Here is a 25,002-nt window from a genome sequence, read left to right on the forward strand (position 1 = left end):
TAATGGATGGACTTTATTGGTATTGCAAAACATACAACACTGAAGTGTTGATGTGCTTGTGATAGCATGTATACTGATGAAGCGCCAATGAAACTAATAATATCCGTTAATATATTCTTGTTTGTCCTAGTTAATGTCACTCTCCAAGAATATTATTTATGATGAGGAGTTTGTATTTCCAGTAAATGAATAATGTTTATAAACAAATTCCACCCCATGAGAAATACTGGACACAACAATAATATATCTAGTTCTGCCCAGATCTTAAAGCACGAATGAATAATTTATATAAAAACAAGATTTTAGATTATAGTCCTTTATTTGACTCAAGGTCAAAATTAGCATTTTCTATTTTTAATAAAATATTACCTAATGGAAAATTTCACTCTGGAATGTTCCAAATATTAACAACTTAAAATGTTAGTTATGATTAGAAAGTCTGTTATTAAAATTATCATATAGAATGGGTAATACATCACGTAGGTAATATATATATATATATATATATATATATATATATATATATATATATATATATATATATATATATATATATATATATATATATAAGGGAATTCGAATAACTTAAACCCAGACCCAAATAAATATGCTTATTTCTGTTGAAAATGACCCTAATATTAAACGTATACCCATAGAGAAAAACTAGCTATATACTAACTGTTTATAGAATACACAAAAATCAATGATTCTGGACAGGGTCAGTTACAAAATACAATTTTACATAACACAGCATTTCTTCAAATGAAGAGACTAAAAAACCTAACAAACAAACAATGCAATATATATATATATATATATATATATATATATATATATATATATATATATATATATATATATCGCCATTGAAATATTTTTGTCATACAAAAATATGATTCAATGTTATTTTCTTGAAAAGCAGCATGAAAGTGTATGAATCACAGTCAAGACAAGAACGACATATTGTAACACGATGGATGTCATTTAAAAAAGGGGTACAATGGAAATGATGGTGTTGGGGCACAATTAGAAGAAACACTCCTTTTGTAAATAAATTTCACTCGGAAAACTTACATATGCAGCCAGGTGGTGAAGTAATTTGATAGGGCCATACATATATTTCATATATTACAGGTAAAACTAATCATGATTTTGATTTACTTTGTTTTACGGCACTCAGAACAATTATAATTGCTATTACTACTACTGCTACTGCTAATAATAATAATACTGCATGATCTGAAGCTACATTTATATATGCAGAATGACTCTAAAAGAAACCACTCCATCCAAAAGGATTGCCATCACTTACAACCAAATGCTGCTGGTATACTCAGAGCAAAATAGAGGTAACACAGTCGTAAATATCCATACCCGCGCAAATCCTATCATCAGTTAACATGTTTTCATGCTGGAGTGGGCCAAATAGGTGTGCGAAGATAAAATAGATTATAAAGCTGATGTTCTTTCATTGTACTTTGCTTCCAGGAGCTGATACAAGCACGACGTTTTTTGAAACGTATAACAGTTTGCTTTTGTTGCATCAAGTGATTACATATAACGTACTCCATTTTAACCATCGCAACATATTATCGCGATAGTACGAAAGAACAACCAGAATGAATTAGTTGAAATTACAACATGCAAATACGATCACATAGTTATATAGATGTTTACAAGATATCAAGCCGCAAATTTTCAAAACTGTCTTACTTTCGAGGGCATAAACTTCTCAGGAATTGGACGTCATATTTTCAATGGAGGATAATACAGGAGGTCGGCGTACTTTTTAAGTTATTATGTATCTGCAATCGAATATATGTGTGATAATACTTATATTATGGTATAATTAACTATAATGTTAATGTAACAACCTTATCATCTCTGATTATGATGCGAATTAGTGTCAGAAAGGCATTACATAACAACTGGTTGGTCGTCAGATTGCTTCGAAGCAAAAATATCAAATTTGATACGTGAAACTGTAAAATATAAATGTTTATTAATGCTGAATGTAAAAATAAGCCTCTAACATCCTTCGTGTAGACATAAGAGATTGTAACTCTAAAACATTTTTCTTAGTGCTTGCCGATGTTTACTCGGAAATAAACTTACCTTGCAAGTCACGCTTAACCAAAAGCCTCCAGATCAAATATTACAATAATGAGACCTCCCCAATAGCCTAAGTAGTTTGAGCGTCTGCCTCGGATGTGGGAGATCGCAGGTGCCAAAGACTTATAAAAATGGTACATGGAGTAGCCTCGCTTGGCGCTCAACAATATGTGGTTAGTGTAAGGACTGGTCAACCTGGTGTTAGGATATCATGACTGGGTCGGAGGTAATGCCACATATCACTGACAGATCTCGAAGATTTAACAAGAGTGTCCAACTTTGAAGTAAATAATGTTCAGTTAAATGACTTTCCAGTTAAGCTTTGTATCACTGAAGTCAATAGCAAATTACCAGGAACTGTCGTATAACTTATGAACCAAAAATGTGTGAACGATGCATCTAACCTTTTGTGAAACTGGCGCGATCCCGGAAGGCGGCGACCATTTCTAATTGAATCTTTAGCACTTGGAATATTTCCTTTTCTTAAAATATGTCATTTTTTAAATAAACTACATAGAAAACTGGAGATCACATCCATTCTGTCTACGTAACGATTTGGCAGACTCCTAGTGAACTTAGCCTGTTACATCTGACACACAGGAGGTAATCTAGGATTACAAGAAAGGCAAATGGTCGATCCATTAAGTGCTTTATATGGCGTTTGGTGGAGAAAAAAGCCTGATTTAAATAAGCTTGACTAAACTTTCTGGCTTTGATTAGCGAAGAAAGACATTATTCTATCTATCAATAAATTTTATTTAAAAAATTCTTAATTAAAATAAAACTGTCTTGGTCAAAAAGAAAATGTCACATGATCGGTCCCTATTATGTCTTCTCCCTGATCTTCATTTTGCATATTTTATCATGGAGACACTTGATTATCTATACCTTTGGTTAAAAGTTGCCAATATGTTCGTATTAAGCTTTAAATAATTATGTTGTTTGTGTTATATGTTTTTTTAATTCAGACGTAGAAGTGGACGTCGTCATCGCTGTTGCATCTGAGAATGGTAGTAGTTACACTTGAAAACTCAAATGGCGGCGTTGTCATATGCTGTTCCGCCACGCTTGGCCTGTGGAGTGGTCATGATTGACGCCTTAGGTCCCATGATGTGGTCATAGGAAGTGTTGTAACGCTGGTCGCAAAGTGTCTGGTATGTTTTGTCGTACGGCGCATTTGGCGCTTTTACTGTATTTGATGGAATTTTATTTGTCTGTTCACCAACTTTCTCGCGGGGAACTGGTTTAGGATCTTCATACACTCCCGTTTCAATGTTTACAGGCTGTACGTGTTCTTGGCCTGTCTGCATTGCATATTTCAAATTATCAAATTTATCGCGGGTAGTGTTTGCGAAAGCTGGACCGTTTATCCCGTACACAGGGTTTGTCTGGTCAGGTCTTTTGTCACAGGATCCCCGAAATTGTCCCATCAGACTTTTCACCTTCCTCCTGTATAGGAATGATTAGAAGTTACCATGTAAAAAAGTATATTTTAATAAGTATAATAATTATGAGAAGGCCTGATTCCAAAAGAAAATTTGGTCACTATGATACGTCAACATATTATTGTCGGAATGATAAAGGACTGACTCATGCGATTTTCAACATTATATACTACAGGATGATGAAGTTACAAAATAAAATAGTAATAATTGAGAATCATATTACTTAAAACCTGTGATTGGATCTCTTCAAGACAAATCATTATTTTTGTAAAAGCATTCCTCCGGAAATAATTAATTCAGTTCTACTAATTACGGTTAACCGTGTTATTTCGATTAATATACTTACATAGTAGAAATATCCATAACAACCTACACTCATGCATGTGCTCTCTCTCTTTCTCTCTCTATCTGTCTCTCTCTCTCTCTGACAACACACACACACACACACACACACACTTGACCAATATACAAGTTCACAACCAATGCTAAACAAATTCGAAATATCATGATTCAGAAATTATCAAATAAGAATTATTTTACCTGAATACAAAACAGATAACTGCAAAGAGGATCAAGAGCACAAAAGTCCCAACAGGTAGAGCGACTTTCAGGACAACTGTAAATGACAGAAGAAGAAAAATCAGGATTCATGTCGCTTTGAGCGGTAAATGATAGGCATTATATCAAATATATAATATGTAGTCAGTATAAATTATATGTATAGAACTGAATAGTATAGCTAGGTGAGAGAGAGATAAAACATTATTTAAAAGATACATAAATAATAGTGATATATATATATATATATATATATATATATATATATATATAGGTGTGTGTGTGTGTGTGTGTGTGTGTGTGCGTTTGTGTGATTAAAATTCCCAAATGGTCAAATCCAGTAGCCATCTACTATATATATATATATATATATATATATATATATATATATATATATATATATATATATATATATATATATATATATATATATATATATATATCATGACTCAGCTCCCGTGCATGTCCAATACACCCTTGGATGATATTGTACCTGTTATTTTATCGGGATGTACGGCAGATATGTCCGCATACTCAGGTGGGTTAGAGCCCTGGTGCATGAGAGGTAGAAGATGGATGTCTTAATCGCGGCACGTGTTTGATTCTGGCTTTATGATATTAAACAGTTTCGCATAATTGGTTATTTGAATGTAGAGACAGCCATTCTAAGTCTTCATGTTTTTCCATCTTTGAAGTAAAAATGTTTTGATTCTTTTCTAGTCGCGAGGACGGACCATGAACTACTTCTGGTGTGAAATACGTCTTTTACTATTGACTAAGGTCTACGTACAGTGGCTTTGGGTAGCATCAAGTAAGATTTAAAGTCCTTCTTTTAGCAATGTTACGTTCAAAAGATTTTACACAACGCCCGGCAGTCATGGTGATGGAAGTGAAAAGGGTTTCGATCAATAACTCCGTTGATTGCTGCATTGCTTACGATACCAATAAATAAATGTTATGGGAGATGATCGAGAAAAGATGATCTCCCATCTTGGATCTGATACCAGTGATAGAGGTGAAGGTTTTGAATTCAGTACGCAGTATGAAATACTTAATCTGTTCATAGCCGAACTGATGTCATTTCCGTTAGCAGATAAGAATTTCAACATATCACACATAGAGTCTGGATTCTTCTGTGTTTAGTACTTTTTTCTTCTTGAATGTTTCAAACGATCCAACCAATCGGTCACAGACTGTAACTTCATTATGGAGAGTCACTTGGTCTGGTGAACATCTAGTACTGCAACGGTATGACGTAAAATAGACTTTCACTAGTCGTAGTAACACATCACTGCATTTGGGAATATCCCGATATGCAAAATATTTCCACGAACATTATCTCAAGGTTCCTTTAAATCATTTCACAACATTCGTTTTCGTTTCAGAAGCTTCAGCTGTGAAAGATGTTGTTTTCTCATTTCGTTTTGGAAGTTAGAGGAGAAGCAAGTCGATTTTTGAAACAGACTAGTTACACAAGTAAATTTTCATAATTACTATTACATGATGCCGAATGGGAAGGATCCGCTAAATCAGCTCGCCATTCACGATCAGTTGCTGTTCGCATTGTTTGGCTTCTTGGAAATTTGTGTTGAATTGGAATGAATAATGTGAACGTCGATTGTTCTTTCGATCGTAGTCGTATATCGTGGAAACGTACGCTTATGATTTCGGCCTTGGCTGCACGATGCGAGCTAAACATATGATCATACCACTATTTAAGAAGTCATCCAATGCTTTATGCTTTAAGTTCCTTGCGGCAATTTGGACTGCCATGCTTTATATGTCCGACGGACATTAGGAGAGGGTTAATAGAGTTTTCCACAGAGGCCATCAGTTTTGTCTTTACTTTTTTCTCCACTTCCGTATTCACTTTTCTCCTTTCTTTCTACATTTGAAAATGTTGTTGACATTTATCTGTTGAGCTAGGCTTTCATTTATTGCAGAATCAGTCAAGATTAAGATGTGAAATTTACCGTAACACTTTGCGCAAAGTATGTTACAGCAGATGGAGTTTGGAAGCTCATCTATCTCTAATCCTGTCTCATTCTCTTTCACACAAGTGGTTGTGCCTGTCTTCTCCTCAATCTACGAATTCATCGGTCTCTCAGATTGTTAGTATATTTATTACTTGCATTTATGCATACATAAATAGATTACAATCTTACCATTAGATGATGGCGCTCAGCAGCAATTGCCTGTGCATTTGCAACCCCACAGGAAATGACATTTTCATTTTCTAGTGAACCGGTATACTCTTGAAATTCTTGTATCTCTGTACTGTTGAAATGGCCTTCAATTGTAACACTGGGCAACAAATTAACAGCTTCCGTTGTTGTTACTTGTGAATTAATAATAATAATAATAATAATAATAATAATAATAATAAATGATTTACTCGTGTTTCGTGAGTTTAATACTATTTTTCAGCACATCATACATGGCAGCCAGTATATCTGGTGGAGTAAATGACATGATACATGGCGGCCAGTATATCTGGTGGAGAAATGACATGATACATGGTGGCCAGTATATTTCATGGAGGAAAAACACGGAAAACACTGGGAATAACCAGCGACAAACTGGAAACTACTAGCAAGCTTTTTCACAAATCCACGCCGGTCGAACCAACACTAGACCATGTGGAATGTTTCTATATCTCGCCTACGCTTCTCCAACATATTCCAAAACTGCTTGGAGAGTGAAATTAATGCACTGTGACCTACTTGGATCGCAATGAGTTGTGCTTTCTAGGATAGGTAGGCCCATTACATAGCAGGACTATACATACAACAATGTCAGTGACACAGTGCTAAATTCAGTCAGTTAAAGTAATTGAATCTGAAATGTAGGTCACAATGACATTTATTTGCCTGAGTGGAGTAGTGTATGAGGCTTTATAATGTCAGTGTTGAAAAATGATGGAAATTCCCCGGATGAGAGAGAGGTATTAATAACATCAGATAGTGAAGGCAATACTGGATCTAAGCATTCAAGCAGCAGTGATGTTGGAATTGGATCAAGATCACATGACTTTGGTGCACTCTTCATCAGAATTGTACGTACGAAATCCATAGAGACAGGTTCAAATGCTGCTAGTGGTTGCCGCTCAAATTCTGTATCCCAACTGTATGGTGACGACGAGTCAATTGAAACTGGTGTCAAGCTTATCTCTAATGGTTCGTATTTTGTCACGAAAGAAATTTGCAAACATGTCCGGAAGGTCGACTGGAGGGAAGGTAGTTGGAAGAGGTGTAGATTTGTTCCTTGACATTAGCTTGTTAGTAATCTCGAAGAGCTCTTTGCAGCTGCAACTTTCCATGATGTTAGTAGTGTAGTGGGCTGATTTCGCTGCATGGACTATATTTGTGACATTCTTCTTAGCGGATTCATAGATTTGCTTATGAATAGTGAGTCTGGTGGAAAGCCAAAGCCTCTCAGCTTTACGGCGGTCTCTTTTAGCAGTGCGAAGCTGGTCCCTAACACTGCTATACCATGGAGAACACTTTTAAATTGATACTCTGCACTTGGTAGCTGAGGCATGTTTGTCGAGCAGTGAACGCAGACAGTTATCAAGTTGTTGTGCTGTAGGAGATAAGCAAGTTGTTAGGTTTGCTTCGATGTCGTGCATTAGTTTGGTTCTATTTATCATACGGAGGTTTCTCTTAGTAGCAGCTAAAGGTGGAGGGTTAGAGACTGATACGTCAAGATGGCATATAATGTTGAGGTGATCTGATGCAAGGTCATGGGATACCAGGGAGGACCGTAGAATGTTAGCATCAGGTCTATGAAGAATCCAGTCTAAAATGTGACCATGCTTAAAGGTCGGTTGGTTAACTGACCGATTGAGGTTGAAAACATTAAAGGAATCTATGAGTTTTGATGTGTTTGTGTTCCCGGGAGAGTCAAAGTGAACGCTGAAATCTCCAAGAATATTCAGATTGCCACCTATCGAATTTCCATACTACAGGAGATTCGGAAACTGCTTCAAAAAGAGAGTTTCAGCCATCAAAGCATTTACTGAAAGAGCTGTATTAATTTCATGCATTTAATAACGGTAAATGTTTTGTTCATTGCCATATACAAAGAGTATCGAGATATCACAGTGGTTTCCGGAATTTTTTCTCCAGTCGTTCACAAGTGAATGCATTCGTACAAACATTTTGTTAAAGAGAGAATCTGCCTTGTCATCATCTACAAACCATAATATCACTCATGTCAAACGTCCTTTATCTGCGACATTAAAACAAGTGGTTGTATTCTTTCCACCATTCAAACGGTATTTCGTTCCACCATTCAAACAATAGTTTGTGTTACAGATTATGAAACTAAGATACAGGAAGGAGAAAAAATGTATATGGGGTACTCGCGTTGAATAGCGGTAAATATGACTACCCGCACTACACACTTTTACACTGTGTACGGCAAATAGGTAATTCTCTTGAGTGTTCTTGTGTCTGTCTGATCTCTCTCTCTTTCTCTCTCTCTCTCTCTCAGGCTTAGAAAGTGAAAAATATCAAGCTTGTTCGTAACCTGGATCGATATATTTCAATGATTCTCTTGAACGTCTCAATCTTGCATATTTTGTTATCCAGTCACCATGGCAAATTTGAGTGCCGCATAAGCTGCTAGCGCTGTCATAAATTAAAGTGGAGGTGCTGGCAAGGCATTTCTATCCCATGACGATACATCTTTTTTAGATTATAACTTTAGAAATTGTACGATTTTGCGAAATATTTTTATCAATACATATCAGTAGCATGTTGTCCTATCTACTGGTACATTCAAATGCATTCATATATGAACTCGAATATGAATCAGATTATAGTCTTTCTAAACTGGTAAGGAAAATGGCATGTTGTCTGGCAGCATATTATTTTTATATTTAAGCTATTTCTGTTTTGTTTTATTAACTTCTCTTACTGATTTCTAGCTTGTCAGTTTTAACCAATGTCGTTTTAATTGAATTCTAAATTCCTAATCACGGTTGCCAAGTGATTTGTCATTATTCTCATCTTGTTTAAGTGTCAGTAGTGAGCTATATAAATATGGTAAATGAAAGTCAGACTTTGAATCATATACACAGAGGTATATTAGGAACAGGATATATGTATGTATATAATTTGTTTTCGTGGAATTTCTGTAAATTCTTTCTTCTTGGGAGACAGAGATAGATTAAGCGCAAACATTGCAAGCATTTGTAGTAACTATTATTGCGAAATGCCGTTTCATAATAATTGCATAAAAATGCAAGTATAACACATACTAGTCAGTTCAAATAGATACAAACGCTATATTAAAATAATGTAAGCTTCACACATTTTAACTTTTAATGTATTATTATTTGAGAGTGTGTGATAACATCTTGTCACATATTCGTTATCAGACTCATCTTCGTTATCTTCTTCGTGATTTTCGCGAGATTCTGTTATCAAAATATTATTGTAACTGAGGGACAGATCTTCAACGTACAAATATTTGAAATGTTATAGATTTATAAGCAAGGAAAGCCCGTGCTTTCTTATTAAACCGAGCTCTTAAGGTTTCAGTAGTAAGATATAACAAAGGTTAATAAGAGTCAGACAGTGTTCAATAAACAAATGGATATAACAATTACTGCTGAAAATCTTTTCTTGTTTATCATTTGTTAACCTCTTTCTTCAGGAGAGTTTTTATTGAAACATATATCAATTAAAAGACAAAGCAAAAATACGTAGTAATCGTTGTTGCGAAATGCTTATTTAATAAATAGCTACAAACAATACAAAGGTAACACAAATGGTTTCGTATCAAATAATGCAACCTTCAGACCAAAATCATACAAACTTCGGACATGGTTAAAGGATGTTAACATGTACTGATATGATTGTGTGTGCTAACATCTTACCTGTCTCATCGTCATTACCAGACTCGTCTTCTTTTTCTTGCTCTTTGGAATCGTCATAAGACTCTGTTACAAAAATAGAGTTTTATTTCGAAACGATCAAATTGTATGCCAATCGGTACGATCATCAATAATCTGAAGAAAAAAAAGATATATTTATGTCAGCAGCACAAAATCTTCTATAGCACGAGACACATAAACTGAACACACTATTACCAGACTTAGCCATTGAAAAGCATAAGTCACACTACTGGCAATAAATAAAGTCTTACGCAATCGCAATATAGAGACACAGAAACTATATTCATATTAAATCATATAACAAGCAAATGATATGGTCTTCCTGAGAATATAACTATCAGAGTCACTACAGCTGTTTAACCCGCTAACTTCTAATTTACGCAAAACTGAATGATAAAACATAAAGTAATTGGTATATTTTAAATTCAGTTAAAATCTAGGTAATGAACGAAGGGCAGAATTTTGGGGAAGCCATATCATGTGTGGTGAACGTCTTACCTAAGAGACACGTTATTCTGCATTTGAATTGTGTTCAAAGGTATTTAACCATTTGCAGAGCAGGGCTATTGCTGAATGGGTATAGTCAGGTCGGATACTCCCGAAGGTGTTAAGAAACCTGGACCAAGGTGGGAAGACAAAATCAAACGATAGGCGTGTCGACCATATAAAAGGAATGAGAAAAACTAAATCTTCTAGTAGTAGGAACTTATGTTTTAGGTTGAAAAATAATGCGTAATTCTTAGTTGTAGGCCCACATGGAGACGTTAATGCGCTGTTAGCTCCCAAATGGTAGAGAAGTATCATCGGAGGCAGACCGGAAAGCCTTTGTTGTACAAGGAGTTTTAGCTGTAAACCACTCCTAGAATTAACTCCGAAAAAGAAAGGAATTTGAACTGGGTGAAACAAGGCTTCTAATCGAAGCTAACAGGGTGCTTGTGAGAGACGGCACTGAAAGATTCTCCGGTGATGGAAGGAATCGGGAGAACAAGATGGAAGGAAGATTGAAGGAGGAAATAAGAGAAACCAATAGCAAATGAGTACCATGGCCTAAGTACTGCACCGAGACTCTCTCACAACAGGACATTAACTTCCATGTGATGAATTAAATGTAGTGGCGTTTGGTTTACCAGGCCATTATTACGTCTAAATAATATTGAACATAGTTCGAATTGTTATTGAAATTGAAATTGAAGATTTATGTCCATGAAATTATTCGCATTGATATTTTATAATTTATAAAATCATTCGCTATTCAACCTTTAGTTTTTCTGTGTATCTAGAGTGTTAGCATTACTGACTCGGGTGTCAGAGTCATTACAGTTTAATGCACGCATTCTGCAGTACTATTTATAATACCGTAGCGGTTCTGGATTATTATTTATAATACCGTAGCGGACCTGGATTATTATTTATAATACCGTAACGTATCTAGATTATTATTTATAATTGTGTAGTGGACCCGGATTATTATTTATAACACCGTAGCGGATCTGGATTATTATTTATAATACCATAGCGGACCTGGATTATTATTTATAAGACCGTAGCAGATCTAGATTATTATTTATAATACCGTAGCGGACCTGTATTAGTATTTATAATACCGTTGCGGATCTAGATTATTATTTATAATACCGTTACGGACCTGGATTATTTTTTATAATAACGTAGCCGATCTGGATTATTATTTATAATATCGTAGCGGACCTGGATTATTATTTATAATACCGTAGCGGACCTGGATTATTATTTGTAATACCGTAGCGGACCTAGATTATTATTTATAATACGGCGGTTGTGACAATCTATATATCCCAGTACATTTTGATGTTTGCAAATGTCATCAGCAGTAAGGAAAGTTCCTTCAGTGGCTTTTTGCAATTAACTCCATCGAATGAACCATTGTCAAGAATATAATAATCTGAACAATAGAGACACGATTTTTTTTAAAAAGCAACTAAGGCAACATGTCTTTTAAAACTTGATGAAAATTTGTTTTCTATGAAATCCTAAGTCCTCGACTATATTCGAAAACTAGGAGACAACAAGAACATCGTACAAAAAGTATATTGTACAGAAAACATCGAACCTATTACCTACACTTAGACTTGCAGATCGCGCCTCTGTTTTCAACGAGTGGTCAGAAAAATCGTGTGCTGCTGAACTCCTATTTGTACTGCGTTACTCGTTTAAACAATACCAATAAACAGTAACCTCATTTCGTAAGTTAGAAGTCAAAGTGGTATTTCTCTCATCAATATAGATCAGTAAGCAATTATAGATGTATACACTAATCTAAAGAAAGCCGCCTAACCAATCTATCTTTTAGTCATGAACTGTTAAGAAATATAGGTGAAGAAATTTATCTGACTTCGCAAATATTGATGAATATCATGTGAAACCTGTGTGTAGAAAGGATTATAAATAATGCTTTTGAGAAACTAAATACATGGGGAAAAAGTTGATTATTCCTTTTGATACGCTAAAAACCAACATGTTATTAATTACAAACAGGCACACTGGTTTTTCCTTTTGGAAGTTCTTAACTGATAATAGGAATTGCTTACTCTTAAAATTGATAGACTAATATTCTACTGCTAAATGGGCTAGTGTTATTGATTGGGGCTAAGTGGGCTAGTCAAATTGGTCGGGCTAACTGGGCTAGTCATTTTGGTCGGGGTTAAATTGGCTAGTAATATTTGTCGAGAGTAGATGCCCGAGTGGCCTAGTGGTCAAAAGTTATAGATCCCTGCCATCTCACCTCTTTCTGCGTGGGTTCGAGTCTAGTGCTCAGCAAACGTGGGAACGTGAGAAAGCTTTTTTCCAGTAGATTCTCGTGGGTTGGTGGTTCTTCTTGGGGTTTTCCTGGGTTCTTCCTCCATTCCACCCCCAAAAAGCAATACTTGATACTATTCTTTTTGCAAAATAAAGACAAGAATACAGAAACATAAAGATAGACATTAGTGATGAACTAACAGCATAATGGACAGTTAAACATTCCTTTCCTTATTTATACCATTAAAGTAAGGAGTTACCCCCTTGAATTTGGTTTCCGCGGCAAACTGAAGGTTTCGTATACGCGTGATTCCACGGAAAAACTCGTGGCCTATAAAAACACGCGAACGTAATTACGTCCTTGAAAGTTTCGTATACGCGCGATTTTAACTCACTCATTTTGCTTGTTCCGCTCAGTCTGGTGTTTCGGTCAGACTCAGTCTACCCGATTATTTGTCCCTGTATAAAATAAACCAGGATAAAAAAGGCCCTCAATAAAACTGAAATTTATTTATATATTTTTCAAAACTGTTGTTGATTTGGAGAAATGGGTCACCTGAAATCAGCGCCCTAGGCGACTGCCTAGTTTGCATATTTCGTAGCGCCTGCCCTATGTGACGCAGCAGATATCTCCGTGAACCGACAAACCTTGTATTGTATCCTCTCTTGCGTACATCGTCACGTTCACTTGCTATTTTGGGGTTTCACGCCGGTGTTCAGCACACGGTTGCCTAAATATGGTTGCCAATGGAGGAATAATCCGGGAAAACCCAAGTTACAAGCATCGACGCACGGGAAGTGACGGAAAAGGTTTTTCATATACCCACACGGTGTCTTTTTTTCAAATACGCGAGAAATCAGACTGCTTTTAAAACTGTTTCAGATAACAAAGAAGAGAGAGAGATAGAGACAGAGAACATCACAAGCGGGAGCAATGATGATGCTTCCGTTTCCAATCGTCTATCTTGCTCACTTTGAGTTGTTTCCATTCCACCATGTTTGGCTTGTACCGTCGTCATGGCTGGCATCCCATCCATACCATTGGTCGCATTCTTGTCAACTATGACATATCTTGTTGTTTCTGAAATTTTAGGATTTATTTTTAGAAATATTTAGCAAGTTAAAATTTTGCACTCAGCAGCTCAAAGGTGTGAAAATATAAAGATAAATGTGTGCACCCAAATCTTTCTTTCTTGCTGAAGCATACATCAATGCTGAAATATTTTGCATAACTTTCCATGTGATATGCACTTTGTCACAATGAAAATACACATTTGATATTTATTATAATGATCTGACACAATACAATGCATTTTACAAGATAAGGTTGTGATGATACCAGTTTCAGTTTTTACATAAATCCCAGATTGTTTGTACCCCTACCGGTTTCAGTAGCGTACATTTTTAATGTAATAAAAAATGCACAGAGCTATGTCATTTCATTCACTGATTTATAATTTTTAATCTGACAGCGACCAGGGTGGCCTAATGTTATCATCGTATGTGCGTATCATGCTCAACGGAGTTTCCATACTTTTAAGGCGTCATATTGCGTACACTATGGCGAGTCCATATTCCTAGGACAAAACAGTAACTTAGTTCATCCTATTTGGTAACTACCGGGTAATTCCGTAAATTACCACAAGGTTGAGGGTTATTTCCCTTTGAACATATATGCATATAAATTACACTGCTTGTTAAATCGACGTGAAAAGCAAATTTATGGTTGTCAGTCTTTTCATTTGCTTGAGTCGACATTGTAAATATATAAAGCAGATGACGCAGTTTTTACTTTCTATGTATATACATGTGTAGTTGCGTATCCACCCTTTAGCTCAAAATGGACTTGTCCAGAAACTGGAAACGACCGTCGGGCATGGTCGTCATTTACTCTGAAAATTCATGTTTGGTATGAAACGCGTTTACGATAACGGTGTTAGGGCTACCATGGTCGTAATCAGATTTGAAATTTTAAAATCAATGAATGAACAGACTAAGTTCTGTGCATGTTGTGTAAACTCATGCTTTTCGTTTTTGTAAATCAGCAGAGATGTACAAACAAACGGGGGTGGGGGGTATATTCAGACTATATAGTTAATATCAAACATGCCAAAATTTGTACAAGGAATGAAGAGTTAGATGAATAAAAATGTACTGTTTACAGCATTAATACTTGAATGCCTCATATCTTATTAAATGTATAATAAATTGACATTAAAACAGCTGATTGATGCTAATAACATCATAATTTAATTATATAGTTCACCACCTAATATTCAAAGACACTTTAGCAGTTTTACATAATTGATAATAGTTGTTGATTTAGGAAGTCAGTCACCTCGATTATATTATGCCTAGGACGGATGGAGTCTTCTTAGTACAAAGAGACGGTAGTGCGGGTAAGGCACGTTGACTCCCATAACAACTATTCTGGGTTAGATTATATCACTTGGACACTTTACATGAAACACATCAGTAGCAGTGTCTCCATTTGATGGTAGATTCCTATTGTTGACTTCACGATAACTTGAATATCAATCGGATCGTGAGAGTGCGAGTTAACAAATCCCCTTGTCGTAAACTCATTACGCGACTCGTCTTTGTTATCTTGCTCTTTGTAATGCTCGGGAGATTCTGTAACGAAAATGTTTTTTGTTGTTCTCTTGTGTTCTCTTTTATTTGGAAGGGATAAATTTTCATTATGTCCGAGTTCAACAGTCGGAAATAAAATTAACATCTGCAGCACGAGTGTTCCTATAGTTACACATATACATTTTGTATGTTCTTCCCAGATTAAGCTAACCTAAAATATAAGTTACAATATTTGCATGAAAATGCCTCTCCCAATGATAATATCGAGATTCAGAAACGTTATTTGCATTCATTCATATGGCATAGAAATAATACGGCCTACATCATGATATAATGACCACCGCAATATCTACTAAGGACACTAAAAGGTCTCATTTATGCAAAATCTGAATAATAAAGTTTCAAGTAATTTGTATCTTCTAAATTTACTTAAATCAAAATGTTCCAATATACTTAAATGTTGTTGAATATCAACTGTAACATGTTTCTTCAGTGGCGTGTTGAAACTAACCGCATCGTCCTGGACGCCAAGTTAATGAATGTCGATTTTTTCCCGTGTCTCTAAATTGTTTCTTTGCATCATATGTTCGCATTAAAATGACTTGTGCTAAACATTGATTGAAAATTAAACATCAATGTATTCTCTGAAAGAGCTGTGTTAATTCCGTGTATTTAATAATGGTAAAGGTTTTGTTCATTGCCATATAGAAAGAGCATTGAGATATCACGGTAGTTTCCAGTATCTTTTCTCCAATCGTTCACAATTGAATGCATTCGTACAAACATTTTATTCAAGAGAGAATCAGTCTTGTCATCGTCTACAAACCATAATATCACCCCTGTCATATGTCCTTTATATGCGACATTAAAACAAGTGGTTGTATTCTTTCAACCATTCAAACAATATTTTGTGTTACAAATTATGAAACTAAGATACAGGAAGGAGAACCAATATTTATGCGGAAGTCGCGGTGAATAGCGGTAAATATGACTACCCACACTCCGCACTTTTACACTGTGTACGGCAAATAGGTAAATCTCTTGAGTGTTCTTATGTCTGCTCTCTCTCTGTCTCTCTTTCTCTCTCAGGCTTAGAAAGAGAAAAATATCAAGCTTGTTCGTAACCTGGACATACAGTCTGGCATGTTCCCGTCTGGATCGATAAATTTCAATGATTCTCATGAATGTCACAATAATGCATATTTCGTTATCCAGTCACCATGGCAGCTTAGAGTGCCGCATAAGCGGCTAGGGCTATCATAAGTCAAAGTAAGGTGTGCTTCTTAAGGCATTTCTTTCCCATGATGATAAATCTTTTTAAGACTATAACTTTAGAAATTGTACGATTTTGCAAAATATTTTTACCAATGCATATCAGCAGCATATTGTCCTACCTACTGGTACATTCAAATGCATTCATAGAAGAAATCGAACGTGAATCAGGTTATAGTCTTTCTAGGTTACTAAGGAAAATGACATGTTGTCTGCCAGCATATTATTTTTTATATTTAAGCTATTTTGTTTTATTAAACTCTCGTACTGATTTCTAAATTGTCCATTTCAACCAATGTCGTTTCATTTGAAATGTAAATTCCTAATCACGGTTGCCAAGTGCTTCGTTATCATTTTCATCTTGTTTAAATGTCAGTAGTAAGCTACAGATATGGTAAATGAAAGTCAGGCTTTGAACCAGATACACATAGGTATATTAGGAACAGGATATATGCATGTATATAATTTATTTTCCTGGAATTTCTATAAATTCTTTCTTCTTGGGAGATAGAGATAGATTAAGTGCAAACATTGCAAGCATTTGTAGTAATTATTGTCGCGAAATGCCGTTTCATAAGAATTGCATAAAAATGCAAGTATAACACATACTTTTCAGTCCAAATAGATACAAACGCCATATTAAAATAAGTAAGCTTCACACATTTTAACTTCTAATGTGCTATTATTTGAGAGTGTGTGATAACATCTTACTTGTCACATATTCGTTATCAGACTCATCTTTGTCATCTTCCTCGTAATTTTCGTCAGATTCTGTAATCAAAATATTAATATATCTGAGGGACAGATCTTCAACGTACAAATATTTGAAATATTGTAACTTTATAAACAAGGAAAGCCCGTGCTTTCTTATTAAACCGAGCTCTTAAGGTTTCAGTAGTAAGATATAGCAAAGGTTGATAAGAGTCAGACAGTGTTCAATAAACAAATGGATATAAAAATTATTGTTGAAAATCTTTTCTTGTTTATCAGTTGTTTACCTCTTTCTTCAGGAGAGATTTTATTGAAACATATATCATTTAAAAGACAAAGCAAAAATACGTAGCAATCGTTGTTGCGAAATGCTATTGAATAAATAGCTACAAACAATACAAAGGTAACACAAATTGTTCCGTAGCAAAAAATGCAACCTTCAGACCAAAATCATACAAACTTCGGATATGGATAAAGGATGTTAACATGTACTGATATGATGGTGTGTGCTAACATCTTACCTGTATAATGGTCATTATCAGACTCGCCTTCTTCTCCTCGCTCTTTGGAATTGTCAGGAGACTCTGTTACATAAATAGAGTTTTATTTCGAATCGATAAAATTGCATGCCAATCGGTACGATCATCAATAATCTGAAGTAAATAACATATTAATGTCAGCAGCACAAAATCTTCTATAGCACCAGACATATAAACTGAACACACCATTACCAGCCTTTGCCGCTGTAAAGCATAAGTCACACTACTGGCAATAAATAACGTCTTACGCAAACACAATATAGAGACACAGAAACTATATTCATATTCATTCATATAGCATGCAAATGATATGGTCTACCTCAAAATATAACCATCAGAGTCACTACAGCTGTTTATTCCGCTAACTTCTAATTTACGCAAAACTGAATGATAAATCATATCTTTTAAATTTAATTAAATCTAGGTAATGAACAGAAGGGCAGAATTTTGCTGAAGCCATATCATGTAGGGCGAACATCTTACATAGGAGATACGTTATTCTGCATTTGAATTGGCTTCAGAGGTATTTAACCATTTGTAGAGCCGGGCTATTGCTGAATGAGCATTGTCAGGTCGGATATCCCCGAAGGTGTTAAGAAAGCTTCACCAAGGTGGGAAGAAAAATCAAAAGATAGGCGTGTCGACCATATAAAAGGAATGAGAAAAACTAAATCTTCTAGTAGTAGGAACTTATGATTTAGGTTGAAAAATAATGCGTAATTCTTAGTTGTAGGCCCACATGGAGACGTTAATGCGCTGTTAGCTCCCAAATGGTAGAGAAATATCATCGGAGGCAGACCGGGAAGCCTTTGTTGCACAAGGAATTTTAGCTGTAAGCCACTCCTAGAATTAACTACTAAAAAGAAAGGAATTTGAACTGGGTGAAAAAAGGCTTCTAATCGAAGTTAACAGGGTGCTCGTGAGAGACGGCAATGAAAACTTCTAGGGTGATGGAAGGAATCGGGAGAACAAGATGGAAGGAAGAATGAAGGAGGAAATAAGAGAAATCAATAGCAGATGACTACCATGGCCCAAGTACTGCACGGAGACTCTCTCACAGCAGGACATTAACTTCCATGTGATGAAATAAATGTAGTGGCATTTGGTTGACCAGGAGATTATTACGTCTAAATAATATTGAACATAGTTCGAATTGTTATTGAAATTGAAATTGAAGATTTATGTCCATGAAATTATTCCCATTGATATTTTATAATTTATAAAATCATTACCTATTCAACCTTGAGTTTTTCTGTGCATCTAGAGTGTCAGCATTACTGACTGGGGTGTCATTGTCATTACAATTGAATGCACACCTTCTGCAATACTATTTATAATACCGTTGCGGATCTGGATTATTATTTATAATACCGTAGCAGACCTGGATGATTATTTATAATACCGTAGCAGATCTGGATTATTACTTATAATACCGTAGCGGACCTGGATTATTATTTATAATACCGTAGCGGATCGGGATTATTATTTATAATACCGTAGCGGATCGGGATTATTATTTATAATAGCGTAGTGGACCTGGATTATTTTTTATAATACCGTAGCGGACCTGGATTATTATTTATAATACCGTGATTGTAACAATCTAGATATATATGTACACTTTGATGTTTGCAAATGTCATCAGCAGTAAGTAAAGCTCCTTCAGTGGCTTTTTGCAATTAACTCCATCGAATGAACCATTGTCAAAAATTTAATAGTCTGAACAATAGAAACACGACTTTTCTTTAAAAAGCAACTAAGGCAACATGTCTTTTCAAATTTGATGAAAATTTGTTTTCTATGAAATGCTAAATCCTCGACTATATTCGAAAATTATGAGACAACAAGAACATTGTACAAAAAGTATCTTGTACAAAAAACATCGAACCTATTACCTACACTTAGACTTACAGATCGCGCCTCTGTTTTCAACGAGTGGTCAGAAAAATCGTGTGCTGTTGAATTCCTATTTGTACTGCATTACTCGTTTAAACAATACCAATAAACAGTAATCTCATTTCGTAAGTTATAAATCACAGTGGTGTTTCTGTTATCAATATAGATCAGTAAGCAATTATAGATGTATACACTAATCTAAAGAAAGCTGCCTAACCAAACTTGTTTTAATCATGTACTGTTAAGAAATATACGTGAAGAAATTCATCTGACTTCGCAAATATTGTTGAATTAATCATGTGAAACCTGTATGTAGAAAGGATTATAAATAATGTTTTTGAGAAACTAAGTACATGAGCTAAAACTAAATTATTCTTTTTAATACGCTAACAACTGACATGTTATTAATTACAAACAGGCACACTGGTTTTTCCTTTTGGAAGTTCTTATTTGATAATAGGAATTGCTTACTCTTAAAATTGATTGACTAATACTATACTGCTAAATGGGCTAGTCTTATTGATCGGGGCTAAATGGGCTAGTCAAATTGGTCCGGCTAAATGGGCTAGTCTTATTGGTCGGTGCTAAATGGTCCTGTCATACTGGTCGAGAGTGGATGACCGAGTGACCTAGTGGTCAAAAGGGCTCAAAGTTATAGATCACTGCCACCTCACCTGTTTCTGCGTGGGTTCGAGTCTAGGGCTCAGCAAACGTGGGAACGTGAGAAAGCTTTTTTCCAGTAGATTCTCGTGGGTTGGTGGTTCTTCTCGGAGTTTTCCTGGGTTCTTCCTCCATTCCATTGGTTTCCGCGGCAAACTGAAGGTTTCGTATACGCGTGATTCCACGGAAAAACTCGTGGCCTATAAAAATGCGCGAACGTTATTACGTCCTGAAAGTTTCGTATATGCGCGATTTTCGCTCACTCATTTTGCTTGTTCCGGTCAGTCTGGTGTTTCGGTCAGACTGAATCTACCGATTATTTTTCCCTGTATGAAATAAACCAGGATAAACAAAGACCCTGAATACAACTGAAATATATTTATTTATTTTTCAAAACTGTTGTTGATTTGGAGAATTGCGCGACCTGAAATCAGCGCCCTAGGCGGCTGCCGGGTTTTCATATATGATAGCGCGGGCCCTGCGTGACGTAAATATCTCCGTGAACCGACAAAGCTTGTATTGTATCCTCTCTTGCGTACATCGTCACGTTCACTTACTATGTTTGGGTTTCACGCCGGTGTTCAGCACACGGTTGACTACATATGGCAGCTAGTGGAGGAAGAATCCGCGAAAACCCAAGTAACAAGCATCGAATCACGGGAAGTGACGGAAAACCTTTTTCATATGCCCACACGGTGTCTTTTTATCAAATACGCGAGAAATCAGACTGCTTTTAAAACTGTTTCAGATAAGAGAGAGAGAGAGAGAGCACACATCAAGCGGGAGCAAAGATGATGCTTCCGTTTCCAGTTGTCTATCTTGCTCACTTTGAGCTGTTTCCATTCCACCATGCTTGGCTTGTACCGTCGTCATGGCTGGCATCCCATCCATACCAATGGTCGCATTATTGTCAACTATGACAGATGTTGTTTCTGAAATTTTAGTTTTTATATTTATAAATTTTTGGCAAGGTAAAAATTTGCACTCAGCAAATAGTAAACCCGGCCTTACCAGAATATTCGAGTGTGTAGAATTAAGGCATGATGTAAATATCTACGTGAACCGACAAAGCTTGTATTGTATCCTCTCTTGCGTACATCGTCACGTTCACTTACTATTTTTGGGTTTCACGCCGGTGTTCAGCACACGGATGACTACATATGGCGGCTTGTGGAGGACGAATCCGGGAACACCCAAGTAGTAACCAGCGAAGCACGGTATGTGACTGAAACGCTTTTTCATATACCCACATTATCCGAACACGAGATTCGAACCCAAGCGGAATAAGGAGAGATGGCAGTGATAGGTAAAGGTTTATGCATGTTCATAAGAAACGAGGTTATCTCCACACAAGCAGCCACGGCTAATAAGGGAGAGTAGCAGATTGTTGCCCATGGCTTGCGACGATGATTAAGTCCGTATCATTGCAAAATGGAATGGTAACAAAACATGAAACTGACTCAATTGACATTTTAACAGTAAACAAACATTAACGAACTATTCTGTCATTCATACAAGCATACCGTCCTTGATCACTTTAAATAACCAAAACACAACATGCTAACCAGAATAGCAGATATATAGTCAAAGTCTAAGTTATTCCAACATCACATTTGTATGGGTTTTTTTATAACCGGCAGTGTGGAAGTTTATAGTGATGTCTAGCACTGAGGAAAACATGTTCCACCGAGTCATATTATCTTAACACCAGGTCGACCAGTCCTAACACCAACATCTTAATGCTGAGCGCTAAGCGAGGCAGTTGCAAGTACAATTTTTGTTAGAAATCGTTGTTATGACTCGATCAGGGTTCGAACCCACGACCTTCCCGCATCGGAAGCGGACACTCTAACCATGTAGGCCAACGGAGCGGTTTATTTTCTTTGTGAGTGATTACGTAAACTTAACACATCGATAAATACATAACCATGCTCGTTTAATCATTCATATATATATATATATATATATATATATATATATATATATATATATATATATATATATATATTGGCCTGTATGTTGGCCTGAAGGAGTGATTCTGCAAGAGACAACCTGTGTTATGCTTCTTGTAGATATGACATTTTGTTCGTTCTTACATCCATCGGTAACCCTTATGTGTGGTTTATGTTACTTTTATACGCATTGCCGAATGATTATGCATCACTGTATCTCAATGGGATCTGCTGACGATGATATCATCCGGTCGTAAAGTATGCTAGAGTCACCTATATGTCATGATTCAATTACCTCGATTATATTCTTTCCAGGACAGCTTCGCATGCTCTGTAGGCTGTTAAAGTCATCTTAATCCAATAGGTGGTACATCGAGTTCCATGACAATAGTTCTCGCATAAATTATATCACGGGACACTTTACGGTTATGCCTCGGACATTGATCAAAACACATCAGTAGCATTTTCTCCAGTCCGGCGGTAAAATCAAATTACAGACTCTAATGACTCGAATATAAATCTGGTCCAAGTCTTTCTATATTTGTATAAAGTCTCCAGATGGCATATTATGTGTCATTTTATCACGTTTTTGATATTTGAAATATCATACAGGCTTCATTTAGACTTTCTGTATTTTGAGTTCAAAGAAATGTAGAAACTTGACAATGTATAAATATAAATGACCCGTGCTTTTTTGAGTAATCTGGGCTTTTAAGGATTCGCTAGTGACATGTAGTGTAGTGAAATAAATGTCGGACCATACATAAATATATATTATTTGTATGAATGGAATTTGTATAAATGCGATAGTACTGGAATATAGATGGCTAATTATAAGAAAATGCAAGCATACATCGCAACCATTAGTGTGAAATTGTGTTTAATGAATAATTACCAAAAGATACAAGTTGAACAAATTTATGGTCAGTACAAAATCATGCAAACTTAAGACATGAATCGCAATGTCGAGTTTTGGTCAGTCCAAAATAATGCCAACTTAAGATACCCCAATCACAATATCGAGTTTAGGTTAGATCTTAATAATGCAAACTTAAGATATCCAAATCACAATATCGAGTTTAGGTCAGTCCTTAATAATGCAAACTTAAGATATCCCAATCACAATATCAAGTTTTATTCAGTCCAAAAAAATGCAGACTTAACATTTGCCAATCACAGTATCAAGACACATAAAGGATATTTACATTCAATCACATATTCAGGGTGAAATGATATTGTTTACATCAAAATATAACGACATCTCCAGATCTTTTGAAACGCAGTAAAATCCCATTCATGCGAAACTGAATGATGAAACACATATACATTTGTATCTTTCTAAATTGAATTAAAACCAAGATGCCACAATACACTTTTATGTTTGGGAGTAGGTTCCTTCCGTGACATTTTTCAACCAGACCTCATCATCTCAACACCAAGTTAATGAAAGTCATTTTCGTCCCAGTGTCTAGATTTTTTTTTTATTGCATCATAGTTTGCTCCCGGTAAAATTATTTATGTTACAGCTTGACTAGAGATGAAACATCAATGCGTTAGAAAGGGCTATATGATTTTCATACATTTTATATGAATAAATTTCATGTTCATTACCATTCATAAACGGATATAAAGCTGTTGTCCGGATTTCTTTCTCCAATTATTGACAATTTATTGGATTTGTACAAACTCTTTATTTAGGGTTGCTTGGATCTTGTTCCCTTTGTACAAACCATTACGTATTGCTATAAATCTTTTTTTATTTTATAACAAAGCAAGATGTGACATGAAACTATTGTTGCCTCTAAAAAACTCAAACTGATTTTTGTGTCGTTTACATTACACATTAAGAAGAAAGATACGGAAAGGAGGATAAAAGATCAAGGAGTACACTAGCTGAAAGGTGGTAAAAATGACGTAGATATTTATTTTATACAATGGACAAGTCTTCTTGTCTCCTTGTGCGTGCTCACTCGCGGGTGTGTTTATGACTGAGACGGAAAGATAATAGCATATTTTCATTGTTGCACAATTTACTTTTAACCAAGAAACATATATTTATCGTGTCCATATACCATTTTCCCAATATCCACAACGGGGTAGTTCCTCTACAATTGTTACAAATGTCATTTAGTTCTTCAGATATACGTACGCTTTGGTAAAAATAACTCTTGCGTTTACTGCACACGTTATGGAACCATATGTAGCTCTTTAATTCTACATTATACTGATGTACGTTTGTCATGATTAGCTACTGGAACAACAAACCATTCTACAAGACTATAGTGAGCTTACCTGATTTAACTGGGACTATGAAAAGGACAAGAAGAAGTAGACTGGTCAACAGACGAAAATCCATCCTTTTTAACTTGTTGGTGTTGCAGAATCCGATTTATATTCTGTGTTCCGATTATAATTCTCTCAAGTTTATTAAAGTGTTGCACTAGTGACAAGTTCTTGGTCACATGACTTCCTATTATGTAATCCGCTTTAGATGGATCATTAGTTTGTTGAATTTTAGAAACAGAGTATTAACAAAAAGTTAAAATCCTACCTTGCACAAATACACATGGGTAGAGAAACAATTCGTG

The 25,002-nt window shown here is 35.7% G+C and overlaps 1 protein-coding gene across 3 annotated transcripts; it reads right to left on the reverse strand.

The window, feature by feature from the left end:
• Positions 1–1,980: 1,980 nt before the first annotated feature.
• LOC149780529 (uncharacterized) lies at positions 1,981–24,932 on the reverse strand. Of its 3 annotated transcripts, XM_089937541.1 has the most exons (8): positions 24,707–24,932; positions 21,290–21,394; positions 17,889–17,951; positions 17,368–17,427; positions 13,766–13,873; positions 10,000–10,062; positions 4,098–4,173; positions 1,981–3,561 (listed from the first exon to the last, which is right to left on the reverse strand). In XM_089937541.1, exons 1-8 carry the CDS (start codon positions 24,768–24,770, stop codon positions 3,144–3,146), a joined length of 957 nt encoding a protein of 318 aa, XP_089793667.1. In that variant the 5' UTR covers positions 24,771–24,932; the 3' UTR covers positions 1,981–3,143. The 3 variants fall into 3 exon arrangements, with proteins under 3 accessions (XP_089793667.1, XP_089793668.1, XP_089793669.1); XM_089937542.1 differs by lacking the exon at positions 10,000–10,062; XM_089937543.1 differs by lacking the exon at positions 21,290–21,394 and having other exon boundaries at positions 24,707–24,924.
• Positions 24,933–25,002: the final 70 nt, after the last annotated feature.

This window comes from Sinohyriopsis cumingii, chromosome 16, assembly GCF_028554795.1.
Source record: "Sinohyriopsis cumingii isolate HCF-2022 chromosome 16, ASM2855479v2, whole genome shotgun sequence".
NCBI classification, from domain to species: domain Eukaryota; kingdom Metazoa; phylum Mollusca; class Bivalvia; order Unionida; family Unionidae; genus Sinohyriopsis; species Sinohyriopsis cumingii.